The 15,566-nt window shown below is 44.5% G+C and overlaps 1 protein-coding gene across 1 annotated transcript in view; it reads left to right on the top strand.

Annotated features, from left to right (window-relative positions):
• The first annotated feature begins 6,452 nt into the window (after nt 1–6,452).
• LOC134301467 (A disintegrin and metalloproteinase with thrombospondin motifs 9-like) overlaps nt 6,453–15,566 on the top strand; it is a 52,915-nt gene continuing 43,801 nt past the window's right edge. Inside the window, exons 1-8 of the mRNA XM_062986161.1 lie at nt 6,453–6,543; nt 8,480–8,880; nt 10,777–10,936; nt 12,903–13,153; nt 14,314–14,397; nt 14,484–14,608; nt 15,005–15,045; nt 15,438–15,543. Coding sequence (XP_062842231.1) covers nt 6,453–6,543; nt 8,480–8,880; nt 10,777–10,936; nt 12,903–13,153; nt 14,314–14,397; nt 14,484–14,608; nt 15,005–15,045; nt 15,438–15,543 — 1,259 coding nt within the window. The remainder of the gene's footprint in view (nt 6,544–8,479; nt 8,881–10,776; nt 10,937–12,902; nt 13,154–14,313; nt 14,398–14,483; nt 14,609–15,004; nt 15,046–15,437; nt 15,544–15,566) is intronic.

Below are 15,566 nucleotides of genomic sequence, written 5' to 3'. Positions count from 1 at the left end.
GACACAATGGTATCATATAATAATGTAGCCCTGGGCTCACCGCTAAAAGGACGGGTCTTCATTTCTATCCTGGTTTTTATGCATTTCAGGCTTTTTCCTGCTTAGATCAGCACTTTTTTAATGCTAGGTATCGTTATTATATATATTTTGCTATTTTATTTATGCATTTTCTCCATTTTTTACTTTAGTTATAGCCAATTAGCCTTCCACTGCTGGTGACCCTGATCGCATCCGAGGCAGGTATATTAGCCTGACACACGCTCCATCCAACGCGTTTATGGTCCATCGACCCCTTCTTATTTGTTCATACTTTGGTAGATTCGCACATTAGGTCAGTCTTGCACTTGGAGAGTCACACGCTGATCTCCTTGTTCCTCCACTTTTGTACAGGCACCTTGGGCTACTAACCAGGGTCCTTACACAGCATCAAAGACCCCGCCCACTTTTTTAGCACAGCCTTTTCCCACCCAGCAGACTAGTGGCCAGTTTTGTCTGCTGCAATGTTTGCATTGCCAGTCATGCCCACTACCAGCCGACAATACCAGCAGCAGTTTGTTTCTCTGCCATTCTATTCTGTCGTTTTACTGGCACAAATGGCGTACTTCCATGCTAACTTCTAGCCTCATAACATTTCTGGCGCATTTTCGTGCATTTTGTTGCAGAATTTTCATTAATGCTCTCAGTGGATCCGTACCAGACGCCACAGCCTTCATGTCCTCTGGCATCAGTGAGTCTTGGCTGCCCAACAACCTGTCGCAAGTCTGGTGCCACCCGACTCACGTGGTGTAGCAGTAAAGAATGCTACCCCACTACTTCTGAGATCTGGGGATCCAGGGTTTAAAACACAGCGGTGTTATCAGTCAGTTAATGTCTGAGGGGCTGGAAAATTGCATGAAACAGCCTAGTTGGTAGGTGCACTTGTCAGTGTGTTCTCAGTGCCGGTCCCAAACCTGGATAGAAATTAGAGGGTTGCGTCAGGAAGGGCATCCGACGTAAAGCTGTACCAAGTTTGTCCGCAAGTCCGCTGTGGTGACTTCTAAATACGGGAGCAGGGAGCAGCCGAAACAAAACAAAAACGTCTGGTGCCACCCAAAGAGAACGGTTTCCTACTTTTAGATTCTCTTAGGTTGCTCTCTGGATCTGGATATTTGTACAGCTGTAAAAAGGTTCTGGCGTTAAAAACCACAACATACAGAAGAAGGAAAAGTGATAATGAGAAAATCAATAAACTTTTATTTCATTTTATTATTATATTATTTTTAAGGTAGTATTTTAGGTCTTCCTTATCAGTAGCACAGCTTACTATAAAGCACCCTGTCAGTAAAATAAACCCAAAACTTTTTCATGCGCATAATTATGGAGTCTGATGTTGTTTTTTCTGAATTAATCACTCTGAGTATCGAATTCCCTCATTTAAATTTCAGTAAAAAGACCTTCCGGCATGTTTTGTTACCTCAGGTTTACTTAAATATGTTAACTACTGTTCCTCAAACCCTCCGATGTAAATGTTGTCATGGTTAGATGTTTCCATCCAAGTGGAACTGATTGTGAAGTAAAGGCTACAAGTCTCTCTGAAAACTTCATGAGCTGCCTCACTGCCTGATCAGCTGCGATAGATAGATAGATAGATAGATAGATAGATAGATAGATAGATAGATAGATAGATAGGTAGGTAGGTAGGTAGGTAGGTAGGTAGGTAGGTAGGCAGGCAGGCAGGCAGGCAGGCAGGCAGGCAGGCAGATGATAGATAGACAGATAGGTAGACAGACAGACAGACAGGCAGACAGATAGACAGACAGACAGACAGATACTTTATTCATCCAGAATGAAATACTATTTATTAAGTCAGTGATTACAGCGATTACGTTATGTAATTAGCAAACGTTCGTTTAAGCTTTAAGTCGAGGATTTTTTGGACCGTAATGTCAGCAGCGTTCCAGAAGTTTTAGGACGGCCGTAACGTAGACGTTCCTCACAATCCAGCGAGTGAACAATAAGCAACTGTTGCTGCTCCGTACGGCTGGGGGATTGATACGGGATATTTCCTGCCCCTGTGCCCCAGTTTCGTTCCACCAGAAAGACCCGGTTCACTATGACAGCGCCTCCAGGAGGGTGGGGGGTGTTTGGGGGGGGTAATTTTTTTCATCCTCACATCTGGTGGTTTAACATCAGTTCACTGTAGCTGCTTCCTCGCTGCCAGCTGGAACGACTGAATCATCAGTTTTCATCAGCGCCGCTGAAACCTTCAGTGTTTATTGATTACATAAAAAAGAACAAATGTTTTGTGCTGAGATGCACAAGAATCCTGTAGTCGAGCTTTCCTCCAAACTCAGAGTTCTTCCTGTGTTGCGCTTTATTGCTTAACGTTTTATCTGAAGTGAAAAATAAATCAATAAAATTGATAAAGGCTCGGGATCGGTTGCCGTCCTGTCCGGGGTGTTTTACAGCTTTGCTTTAATGCCTCGGCCCTCGACCAACATGGAACGAGTCCGTTGGTGCATTGATCTGGAACCAGTAGGTCTTTCAGCAGGAACCGTGACGATATCTATGGGTGTGTCAGGTTCTACAAGAGAGAAAACATTTGTAACAGTGGCACAAATTCCCACAGCTTGTTACTACTGTTTACTTCACTTGTGTGTTGTGCCACACCCTCCGTTCATGGCGCATCCTCGTTTCAAATAAAAACCGGTGCAAACGCGGTCGGTTCTCTAAAAACAAAAGCACCAAGGTTCTAAGAAGCCCAAACGGAACCAATTCAAGATCTAGAGTTGTTTTGCTCGAAATGGGCTGTGATCCTGTACAGATCCTAAATAAAACAGATCCTATATAGATCTCAGTATGAACCCGCCCGGTGAGGGGGAAAAGAAGCGGTCGGCTACTGCATACGTGTCCGAGGGTGCGGGTGTTAGTCACGGCTCTCCTCGGTCAGGAGAGTCTCCGGAGCTTTGCAACACCAACTTTGGATTAATTTTGTACAGAATGGTCAGCAAATAAAAACAACAAAAACCTCGGTATTAAATCATTCCTACAATAAGAATATTCCTGCAATGGTGCAGTTTAAAACCGTGGCTTTAAATCGCACGCTTCGGAAAACCCGTCTGCCCCAAATCCGTCTCCTCAACGACCTTGCGTCTCGAGCACTGCGCTCGCCGTCGCTTGATGAACGATTACGTAACCTCTGCAACCTGACCGAGTGTAGACTGATTCCCTCCAGCCATCGTTAGCGTAACATCCACATAAACATTATTAGAGGCTTCGGAGAAGCTCCGGCTGCTTCTAGGAAGGCAGATGTGCAGTCTGAAACATCCTGAGGAGGCACACGGACCGAGGGATCAGGAATTCGGAGGTTATCGCTGGTGCCTCGCTCTCGTTTCTTGCTCTCGTTTTCCTGACGGATCCCTGCTCGCTTATCTCCGTGATGTTGCCATTCCAGAGAGACGGGGGGAGATTTTAGAAGCGTACGGTTTTGGAAAAGACCACAAGCAGCTGCACGGGTTTGTGTACGCCAAACAAATGGGTCATCCGAGATCAGATATCTTTCTCAGGCGGTTAAATAAAACAGTCGGAACCAAAGATATTTGCAAACGAACATTCTCTGGACCATGTTATGGCCTTTTAATGCACATTTTATACCCATGCAGGATGTACCAATAATTATAAACATGATCGACATTGTGAATCAATGTCTGGATTGAGCTGGAGGAGTAAAGGGCCTTTCTTAAACTCTTGCAAGCACATCAATTATTTTATACAATTAATTTTACACACCTCAATCATTAGAAGAGGTCGAGCCAGTCGAGCTTTATATCAGGAACCGACAGAATCGTCCACCTTCTGACTCGCAGCCCAAAAAACCGAGTACGTGACGAGGCCCCGGTCTTTATGAGCGCCCGCGGGGTGACTGAGGAAACCTCCATGCCATTAGGGCTTTAAAAGCCGGGCAAATTGCTCCTCAGTGCTTTGAACATCCAGGCCCACTTTCTTGGTCCCATTCAGGCTCTCTGCTCCTTATCTGCGGTCATTAGAGCGAGAGGGGAAGTGAAGTTTACACAGACGTGAGGTCAGCGTGAACCTACGGACGAGAGTCGGCTCTGCTCTCTCTCTCTCTCTAGAAAACCGGCGCTGCCAAAATAAACAACAGCCCTCAATCGCGAGGAGTCGGAGGGACGGGGTTCGGTCGTCCGTCCGTCTTTAGTAGGCACAGTTTGGGTTTGCTTCTCGTCTTTGTCAGGAGAGTCCCTATTTTTCAGTGTCGCAGTCGAACTAGCCCTATTTATACGTGCACAGAGAATTCACCAGCTGCACTCAGTCACAATCACTAAATAAACTTTCTGCACCGACTGTTTTTGCACCTGGACCTGAGAAAAGTGACTAACATTATACGGTTCGGTCAAGTCGTCCATTAAAGACCAGATAATGAGGACGAAGAGGCATTTTGAGAAAGTTTAATGGTTTTAATGGGTTCGCGTGGTGTGTGAGGACGTGCCGTCCCTCATCACGCCGCAGACGCGCTCTCCATATCAAAGCGTGTTCTCGGGGCATGTCGCCGCCATCGTTCTTAGATGTGCACCTGCACAAAACCACACCGAGTGTCTGTAAACGAGCACGTGCGATTATGTGCCGGGCAATTAGCCGCGGCCCTCACATATGTAAACATTTTGGGGTTTTTTTTGGCTGAGGGACAAACCTGGTGTGGAAACAACAGACAAAAGCGCTCGATTCATGTAGCGAGGACGTCGTGACACCCGTCTGCTCAGATTTTTGGTGTCAGTAAAGTAAAGAGCATTTACCACTTTGTAATGTTGCTGTTCCTTTTCACCACTTAAAATAAGTTTTGGCACCGAGGAGACCAAGTGATTTAGTGTTTCAGCTTTTATTGTGTCCCGTTGGTCCTACAAATACGTCTTAAGATGTGCAACAGTACGCGGTCATCGTCGTCACATTTTTCGTTTTAAAATCCTCCACACATTCTCTATTGGGGACAGGTCAGGACTGCAGGCAGGCCAGTCCAGTACCTGTACACTCTTCTTCCACAGCCACGCCTTTGTAATATGTGCAGCAGGTGGTTTTGCATCGTCTTGTTGAAAAATGCTGGACGTCCCTGGAAAAGACGACGTCTTGAAGGCGGCACATGTTGCTCTAAGATCTCAATGTACTTTTCTGTATTAATGCTGCATCACAGAGTGTAAATAACCTACACCAAGGACACTGACACGCCCCGATACCATGACAGACCCTGGCTTTTGGACTTGTTACTGATAACAGTCTGGATGGTCCTTTTCGTCTTTGGTCCAGAGCACACCAAAAAAGACCTGGAATGCTGATTCATCTGACCACAGTACACTTTTCCACTGTGTGATGGTCCATCCTAGATGCCTCCGAGCCCAGAGAAGTTGACACCACTTCTGGACATGGTTAACATAAGGCTTCTTTTTGCACAGTAAAGTATTAAGTATCATTTGTGCAGTAACTCTGTACTGTAGAGCTTGATAAAGGTTTGATAAACTAATCCCTCACCCATGTGGTTATATCAGCTATTGTTGAGTGGCGGTTCTTGATGCGGTGCCGTCTGAGGCGATCATGGGCGTTCAGCTTAAACTTGCACCCTTGGCCTTTACGCACTGAAATTCCTCCTGATTCCTTGAATGTTTTAATGATATTCTGCACTGTAGAGGGAGAAATATGCAAATCCCTTCCAATCTTTCTTTGAGGTTCATTGTTTTTAAACATTTCAATCATTTTCTCACACATTTGTTGACAAACTGGATCCTCTGATCATCTTTACTCATCAGAGACTCTCAGCCTTTCCTGGATGCTGCTTCTGGACCAAACCATGATTACAATCACCTGTTGACATGACATCATTATTTAGCTTTTTCACCTCATTACTAGCCCTAAATTGCCCCCATTCCAACTTTTTTTTGGAATGTGTTGCAGGCCTGATATGCAGGAATGGATGTTTATTAATAAATTAAATGAAGCTGAGCAGATAAAACATGAAATATCTCAGGTAAAAAGTCAAAGTAAATGTAAGAAACTCTGCATTTTTATTTTATTTGCGTTTCCCATACTGTCCCAACTTTTTCTAATATGGGATTGTAATAAAATCTGCAGTCCAAGTCCAAGTAACCCAAAACTCCGCCCGTGCGCGCACCGCCGGCCGCCTTTTCCTCGATCCCGCCCTTCCCAGTCAGTCGTGGTGAACCGGGGCACAGAAGCCCACCGCGACCGGCCGTACATCGACCCCCCCCCACCACCACCACCTCCTCCTTCTCCCCTCCCTTATATAATACATTATGCATGCTCGCGTATTAGCGCGGCGCAGTTTGCGGACTCCGGCGCACAGGCGCGACCATGTGAGCCGCGCGTAGCCTCGACAGCAGCAGCAGCAGCAGCGGGAGATCCGGAGCTTTGGATGCGCCAGTCGCGACCGAACGCGCGGAATTAGAACCATGCACGCTTTTTTGGGGGGTCTGGTCTTGCTCGTCCTCATCCCCGACTTTGTAAATGTTGTAGCCTGGACCGCGGCACGATCGAGGAAAGGTAAGAGGAACTTTTCTCCCCAAATGTCATTCATTCCAGGCGGTTGAAGCCGAGCGCGCAGGAGGGGGGTGATGAATGGGTTTTGGAAACCGAGTGGGTACAGAGGGGTAGGACGCGCTGTTTTCGGCTACTTTTGGTGCATGAAGTACCTCGTACTGTGTCCAAATATTTTAGAAACACTTCTATGCTTCGACTTGGTGTGTTGTGGTACAAGTTACATTCACCCAGGAAGCTTACGCGGGGCAACTTTGGGAGTTTGAATGAATGAATAAATCGGTGTCTTGTGTCTTTTGATATACTGCCGCTTTGCATTAGATCACCAGTGAAAGAATCCGGACCCACCGCAATTTTGACCAGGATAACGTGGTTCTTATTGCCTGGATGGAGGAACGAATGGATGAATACTGATCTGGAGCGCCTGATAGAGAAGCTGAACAGAGATCACACAGATACACATTCACTTACTTTCTTTCAGTTATTTTAGACCAACAAATCCACCTACTGGCATGTTTTTTGTAAGACGATCAGCTCACTTTGAGGACAACCACGGTCTACATGATTCTGGAGTTGTTCGATACAAACACTGCAAACAATTTATTGCGTATGACACGGTTTAGGAGAAGTTTAGTATGTTCTCCGCGTGTCCACGATTTTTCCAAGTACTTGTATTTTCTTTCACCTCCCAAAAAACCTGCAGAAGGTGGGACCGGCTACTTGAAATCGTCCCTGTTTGGGCATGCTTTGCCCCGCGATCGATTGGCACTTTATCCGGGGAGTGTTCCTAAGTTGTGCCCAGTATTTCCAGGCGGCACTGAACCCACCGAGACACTTACCAGGTTAACACTGCTGAACAAATGAATGAATGAATGAATAGGACTAATGTCACACGCATAACAGGCCAGAGGGGGCGCACTAACATACAAGATAAGTCTTCCAAAGAAGAAGCTTTCAGTGTCAGATTCTCCTGATCACAAACATTTATGGTAGTAAAATCATTCCTGACGTCTGTCTGACTTTATTACATGATGAAAAACTATCCATCAAGGGTTCTTCTGAAGTCCTGGATCTTAAAAATCACTTATAATAATTCATCTACAGTCATGCGTTTAGTAACAAGATTATAAAGACAATTGAGGTCCAAATAACATTTAAAATGTTTTATTAAGTAGAATCTGAACCCACATCTGAGTCACATAAAGGGGTTTTTTATGATTCTTTGAATGGTCAGTGTTCTAGGTGGACTGATTTCACTTCTCACCCCCAGTTCACTTCCAAAAATGAACCTTTCTGGAGGCCATACAGAAGAAAGTTCTCCACAGAACGCTCGCCATGATGAAAGCTGAAGAAAACCCTCATCAGCTGAGTGGAACCTGAAACGTCTGGTCTGAAGTACACAAAATGGCCAAATGTATGTGGACACCATTTTAAAAATGCCATTCCATTGGAAAACAGGTCTGATGTAATGTCCTCATATGTGGCCGCTGGGTCTCAAGAGGTTAAAATGGACTTTGACCACATGGGTACTTGACATTAACACTAGGAGTAAGTGTTTCATTTTTATAAATGTCCACTGTTAAATGGGTTCCTCAGGGGTTCATGAGTGGTTTTAGCATATCTACTCAAGACAAGCTTCAAAAAGGGTTCTTCTTTCCCTAGAAGACAAAATTAAGAACACTTTAGGGTGTCTAGGTTGGACATCCAGTCTTTAAAAAGCAGAGTTCCTCATCTTTGGTTGGATGGGTAATGCTTTAGGTGGATCTGTCTCCAGTTAAATGACTTTATAGATAATATAAAAGTTCCTTAAGGATTTTTTGGATGGGTATCGGTTCCTAGGTAAAATAAGAGTGCTTTTAGCCCGAGTCGCTTTTCTTTAGATGTTAGTCATTTATTTAAGAAGCATCACTTAACAAAGCTTGTGTTCCTTGTTCCTCCACAGCCAGAATACCAGAGCAGTTTGGACTGCACCAGATCGTGACCCCCACCAGAGTTAACGAGGCCGGGGACGCTCTGCCCTCCGGCGCACACTTTAAAAGGAGGAAGCGGAGCGCAGATGCGACCGATGCTGAACACGCACGAGAGGAGCACTGGGAATCCGTCAGCATCCACTACAGACTCTCTGCTTTCGGACAGGATTATCACCTGAACCTCACGCCCGAGGCGGGATTTATCGCCCCGCTGTACACAGTGACTGTACTGGGAACAGGGAACCTAACACAGCAGGAGGAGCAGCAGGAGGAGCAGCAGGAGGAGGAGACCGTGTACCGACACTGTTTTTATAAGGGACACGTGAACGGAGAGACGGAGCACACGGCGGTGATCAGCCTCTGTTCTGGCCTGGTGAGTTCACACAGCTTCTCCAGCTCCAACTGGGTGATAGATAAAAGAATGAATACATGAATGGATTACTGGAAGGGAAAGCTTGATTATGAGGTGAAATGAGTTTAGACTTAGTTTAGACCAACAAATCCACCTACTGGCATGCCTTGGATGAAAATCAGCTCACTTTGAGGACAACCATTCATATCAAATCCAGGTTTATGTGATCGTGGAGTTGTTCGATGCGCACACCAGTAAAGATTGCAAAGAATACGTTGCGTATGAAACGGTTTGGGAGAATTTTGGCATGTTCTCCTTGTGTCCATGAATTTTCCAAGTAAGAATGCCCTTGATTATTAAGGTGACTCTGTGAAATGGTGAAAACATGAATGGATTGATGGAAGGGAATGCTTGATTGTAGGGTGGAATGATTTACACATAGATGAATGAGTGAGTGGACTAAAGGAAGGATGGATAGAACAACAATGGAATGGATGGGAGGGATAGGTGGGTAGTAGATGGATGAACGGATGATTGGATGGATGGATGGATGGATTAAGAAATAGATGGATGGCTGTATAGAGTAGAAGGAATAACATGTAGATAAAGTGATGGATGGATGGATTCTAGAAGAACTTTCTAAATGATATGAAGGTTTGTGCTGCTCTACATGGTTCCTTAAAGGTTCTTTGGGTGGCCAATGGTTCTAAGAACACTGATTGTTGTTGGAACTTAGATATATGGATAGAGGGTTGGATATCCTGTATATCTGGTATCCTGTATATCAGAATCAGAATTTTTATTATTTTTCCAGTACCACGTGCAAGGAATTTCTCTTGGTACAGGGTCAACATATATACATCTAATTAAATAATAGAGAAAGGTATACTATATATAAACTTAGAATGAACAATACAACAGTGACATAAACAGTACAGCATCAGACCAAGTGTGCAATGATGTGCGATGGAGATTATTTCAAGTAAATAAGGTGCACATATTGAGCGATTATTGGAAAAATAGCCGGACATGGACAGAACTGGACCCAGAGCTGCATTTGTAGGTTCTCTGGAGCATTGTGATTGTTGGAAAAGGGTTTATTCAGGTGCTTAGACTGACCAGAGACTCATTTGGGATCGTTTGGATCTGGAATCATGTATTTGTGTCCTTTCCCAATCATCTGTTTAGCTTGTTAAAATATACACCGGGCCACGGACCGTTACCGGCATCATTTATTACCGGGCCACACAGAAAAAGTAAATAATTAGATAATTAGATCACTACAAAAGCAATGAAAACACGGCTTCCATTTCCAACACACTGCGGGTGTTATTGTCTCCTATCACCCCTAGGTGGGAGCGTCTCATTACAGTGAAAAAAGCTCAGGGTTACCACTGATTTCCCATCGTTTGTGAGTAGTATTAGTGTTATTCTATTTCAATTCCCTCGCCGGTGTGTGAAATTATATCTTATATGAAGCCGGTCCGTCGCTGCACTATATGACCAAATGTATGTCGACATCTGGCCATAAGCCTGTTGGACATTCCATTTCAAACAGACAAATAATAGCTAAATCAGAACATAATATAATATCATGAACAGGCTGGTTACCAGCTTGACAAGAGCTCAGCACATAACTGACCTCAGCGCTTTTTACTCCCATCATCCTGCCCAACCAAAAAGAACAAACACTTTCAGAAAATAATCACGTTTGTTTCTTCTTGACCTCGTTTGACTGATTTGCATGTGAAACTCTCGGCCCCTCTGTATCTTATCGTTTCTAAGCCATTGAATGTATTTTTTTTGGTGTATCGGGGGTGGGGGGGTATGACAAGGGCAATTACCAGCGACCTGTGGAATTTGGGTGCACACTTTTCCTGGCGATGCTCCATTTGAAGTCCTGCTATTTTCCTCCAGCTTGGCACTTTCAGGTCATCAGAAGGGGAGTACTTCGTGGAGCCTCTTCACAGTTACAACGGCCGACGTTACGAAGAAGAACACGTCAAACCTCACATAGTGTACAGAAAAGACACGCCCGGAAGAACCCGAGAGGAGAAATCTGCATGTGATACTGCAGGTAAGAGCAAAACGAAGAAATGCTTTTTTTTTTTTTTTTTTTTTTTTTTTTTTTTTTTTTTTTTTTTTTTGCATTAGTGATGTTTCATCATGTTTTGTTTGCCTCATCAGTAATATCAGACATCTGGGTGATGCTTTTCTCAAGATGTTTCACCATGATCATAAACTGTGTCATGAACTAAGATCCAGTTAAAGATTTCTGTCCCAATCTCTGTGAACTTTGCACCTATAATACAAAAAAGCACCAGAAAATAAATTAAATAATGCATTAAATAACACTAAAAGCCATTAGCTTCATGGTGGGGCGATTCTATGAAGCTCAAGTGATTAGGAAGCAGCCAAGGGCAAAGTAATCGCTGGCCAGGGGTCCTGCTTTTAGCTTAGGAACTTCATTAGCTTAGCTTAGCTCAGCATGTCTCAGTTAAGCTCCTTTCACACTTCAGGCTGGTGTAAATACGGAGGTCGTTTCTGGTAACGGCCCGGCTTTGTGTCAGGCACACCAGCCGCTTCACTCAGCGGTTCGTACTGGGTACACAAACATGTGCACACTTGATTAGGAGTGAGAGGGTGCACCTATCTGCCGGCCCTGCCGTGCCCCCTTAACAGTCAGATACGTGCTGACCGAATGTATGAGATACCGCCAAGGAAGGATGGAAGGAAGATACCTCAGACTTCAAAGTCCTGATCTAGATCACCAGGTGAAATAAGAACTCGATTATCAGATTCCCGCTTACTGCCATGGAAAGAATACACTGGTTACCATGGTGATAAAAAATCCATCCATATAACAACTCACTCATCCATCCATCTATACATCCATCCATCCATCCATTCATCGTCTATCCATCCAGCAAGATCAGCAATATAACAACTCACTCATCCATCCATCCATCCATCCATCCATCCATCCAAATAACAACTCACTCATCCATCCGTCTATCCATCTATATAACAACTCACTCACTCACTCATCCATCCATCTATATAACACCTCACCAATCCATCCATCCATTCATATAACAACTCACTCATCCATCCATCCATCCATTCATATAACAACTCACTCATCCATCCATCCATCCATCCATTCATATAACAACTCACTCATCCATCCATCCATCCATCCATTCATATAACAACTCACTCATCCATCCATCCAACCATCCATTCATAAAGCAACTCACTCATCCATCCATCCATCCATTCATATAACAACTCACTCATCCATCCATCCATCCATTAATTTCAGTATGGAATATTTTTAAATCCACTTAAAAGTAGAAACTTTTATACTATAAAACGAATATAAAATGCTGCTTGGTGTGCATTAGTTTAGGCTTCTTGTGTGGTGCATTTTTCTTGCAGAGCATACCGTACAAACACCCTGGTAATAAAATTATTTAATGCCACATTTTTATTTCCAGGTAAATTCCTGCGAATGGTGCAGAAAAAATCCCTTTAAAGCCGCTAACTGTGACAGGGAAAAAGTCATTCTGAACGTTTTTGATATCGCTCTCCATCTCAGTTTATTACCAGCAGATCCTGTTGACTCTTGCACTTCCTGTGGCCTGCAGATGAGGAAACACGATAGGCCCGATACCACCCGGACATGGGCGAGCGGCGTCGAGCTGAGTGCTGAGAACTGCGAAACATTTCCAACTGCGTGGCTGTGAAAATAAATGCTGATTGTGTGCCGTGTAATACAGACGTGTGGCATGTTGCTGTTTATTCACAAACCTCAGTGGTGGGTGGCAGCGATGCCAGCTTTAAAGCCTGCACGTCTCCAGGGACTCGCTGTGAGATGTCTGGAATGTTTAGGTTTCCCATAGGTTAGGGTTTCTCTCAGGTACAATCCAAGGACCTTTAGAGGGTTCTTTTGGGGATTTTGTGAGGGTATTCCATGCACTACTGACCAGTTCCCTTTCTAGCTTAATACCAGTACAAAACCAGTTGTGTTTCTCTGCCAGGTCATGACGGGGTCGCGGAGAAAGGCACAGCGCCTGGCAGCTTGTCGTTTGATCTGGATTCCCTCAGCGCCGGCATCTTCTCGAGCGTCCTCTCTTCGTCTGATAACGGCACAGACTCAGGATCTCATCACAGAGCCAAACGTTTCCTCTCCTACCCACGTTACGTGGAAGCCATGGTGGTCGCTGACTTCAAGATGGTGGAGCATCACGGGAACAACCTCCAGCACTACATCCTCACGCTCATGTCCATCGTAAGTTACTGACTGTTAGACTTGATTTGACCGGTGGTTAGTGGTTTTAACTAGCAACTTTCCAGTCAATATTCCAAGATCTTAATTGTTGAGCCACCTCTTCCTCATAAGAGCAACTTCTGTCTTATAAGAATAACTTGTCCCATAAGAACCACGTCTGTCCCATAGGATGGGAGGAGACGTCGCAGATCCTAGATATTTGTAATTAGAAATGGGGTGAGCAGATGCGTTACCAATTTTTTACGGTTTTCCAAGCAATTTCTGACTGACCACAAATACCTTACGGTTGATTTTCCTTCATGAGAACCAGCTAATACATTTTGTCAGACGACGAACGTCTGTTTTAAATATAACAAGCTCCTAGTATGTACTAAAATCTTACCAGAATGTCAACAAAGCCGGGGCTAAAATGCTAACGCTAACCTCTAGTGCTTAATACAATTAAAATTCAATAAAACCATAAAACCCAACATCTGCCCTCAGATAACTCTAACAAATGCCGCTGTGCTAAGCTAACGTTCCCTGCAGAGGCTCACACAAGCGTTCTATTTTTAATTCCGCCGCTCAGCTGCTGTAGAAATATTTCTCGGCTGTTGAGAAATTTGACCGCGCTCCCAGAAACCTGCTGAGAATCCGTCCGCTGCCAAGAAAGAACTGGGGCATCTTCCTCACAGTGCTGCCAAAAATGAGCTCAACGATGCCTTTAATGTGACTCTGGTTTTACTCCCAACTCGCCTGGAACAAGAATTCTCAAGGTTTAGTTTCAGTTCGGACAGAAGTTCTTATGGAGCCATAAGACAGAAGTTGACCAGTTTGTCATGGAGGAACTTCAGTTTCTTGTACAAATCCCTGATTTCAACCTTATTTAACACCTTTGGGATAAATTGGAACACTGACTGTGAGTCAGGCCTTCTTTCCGTCAACAGTGCCTGATTTTTCAGATGCTCTCTGATTAAATTAATGGGCACAGATTCCCACAGACAAATTCTCAGGAATCTTGGGGAAAGTCATCTCAGAAAAGCTACAATATCAATGCCGATGCTTTTGAAATTGGATGTCCAGCAAGCTCATGGTCAGGCGTCCAAATACTTTTGGCCATATAGTTTGTTCACAGGGAATCGCCTGATTTGATCTGATTATTCGCTCTTGTGTTCGTCCAGGTTTCCTCGATCTACAAGCATCCCAGCATCGGCAACCTGATTAACATCGTGATCGTAAAGCTAGTCATCATAAACGACGAGCTGGTAAGAGAGCTAGCTGTGAGCTTTGCTAACTCGTCGTGGCTTTACGTTGGGTTCGGCTCGTTAGCTTTGTCTCTGTCTGTGTGCAGGAGGGTCCGGTTGTGTCTTTCAACGCACAGGTCACTTTAAAGAACTTCTGTATATGGCAGCAGAGTCAGAACCATCCCGACGACAATCACCACGGCCACTACGACACCGCCATCTTCATCACCAGGTCTGCCAGCTTTTTGTTTACAAGAGGGCACAGAGAGAGGTTTACTTCGAATCTCAGCTCTGCTACCGGTCGGCTGGGCGCCCCTAGTGGTAACAATGAGCCACTAGTGTGCTGGGTGGGAAATTCTATACAATTTCTATACAATTAGTGGCTGGATGTCAGTAATACACCCTACAACACAGAACACACACTATCGCAGGGTCTTGGCTAAGAGACACAGCCAATCGTGTCTGTATGTAAGCGTACGACCGGTCGATAGCACAGCTGTAATTAGAGGGCTAGTGGAATTTTAGCATGTTCACCCTAACACTAGGGCGTCTCAGGAGCAGCTTAGTGAAAGGACTGTGGGTTTTAAAAATGCCTGCTGGGTTGACACGAACCACTATGTTTCCACAGGCAGGACATCTGTCGAGCACAGGACAAGTGTGATACCCTGGGTAACTGTTTTATTTATATTATTTATTAGACATAATGATGGTTATACACTATATGGACAAAAGTATTGGGACACCCCTTGTAATGATTGAGTTTCTGTGTTTCAGCCACTAGAAATTAAAAAAATAATAATAGAAAGGAAATAATATGTGTCTAGCCTTGCAGCAACAGTTCAGGGAAGGACCTTTCCTGCCACAGCACAAATCCAAGTCCCAGCACAGAGCCTTGCTGTCAAATGCTGCCATCTTTTGTCTGAATGGGCACAAATTCCCACAGACGAGCTTCAAAGTCTTGTGAGAAAAGCCCTGTGTTTCAGGTGTCCACATACTTTTGGTCATACGGTGTATTTTAAATGCACTTTAAAGTCTTTAAACGACTTCGATGACGTTGGCAGGTCTGGCAGAGCTGGGCACGGTCTGTGACCCGTACAGGAGCTGCAGTATCAGTGAAGATAACGGCCTCAGTACCGCCTTCACCATCGCTCATGAGCTCGGCCACGTGTAAGTGACCACCGCGTTACCGT

Source organism: Trichomycterus rosablanca, chromosome 24, assembly GCF_030014385.1.
Source record: "Trichomycterus rosablanca isolate fTriRos1 chromosome 24, fTriRos1.hap1, whole genome shotgun sequence".
Lineage (NCBI taxonomy): Eukaryota > Metazoa > Chordata > Actinopteri > Siluriformes > Trichomycteridae > Trichomycterus > Trichomycterus rosablanca.
The sequence above is the reverse complement of the archived record's forward strand: the minus strand, read 5'-3'. Positions and strand labels throughout refer to the sequence as shown.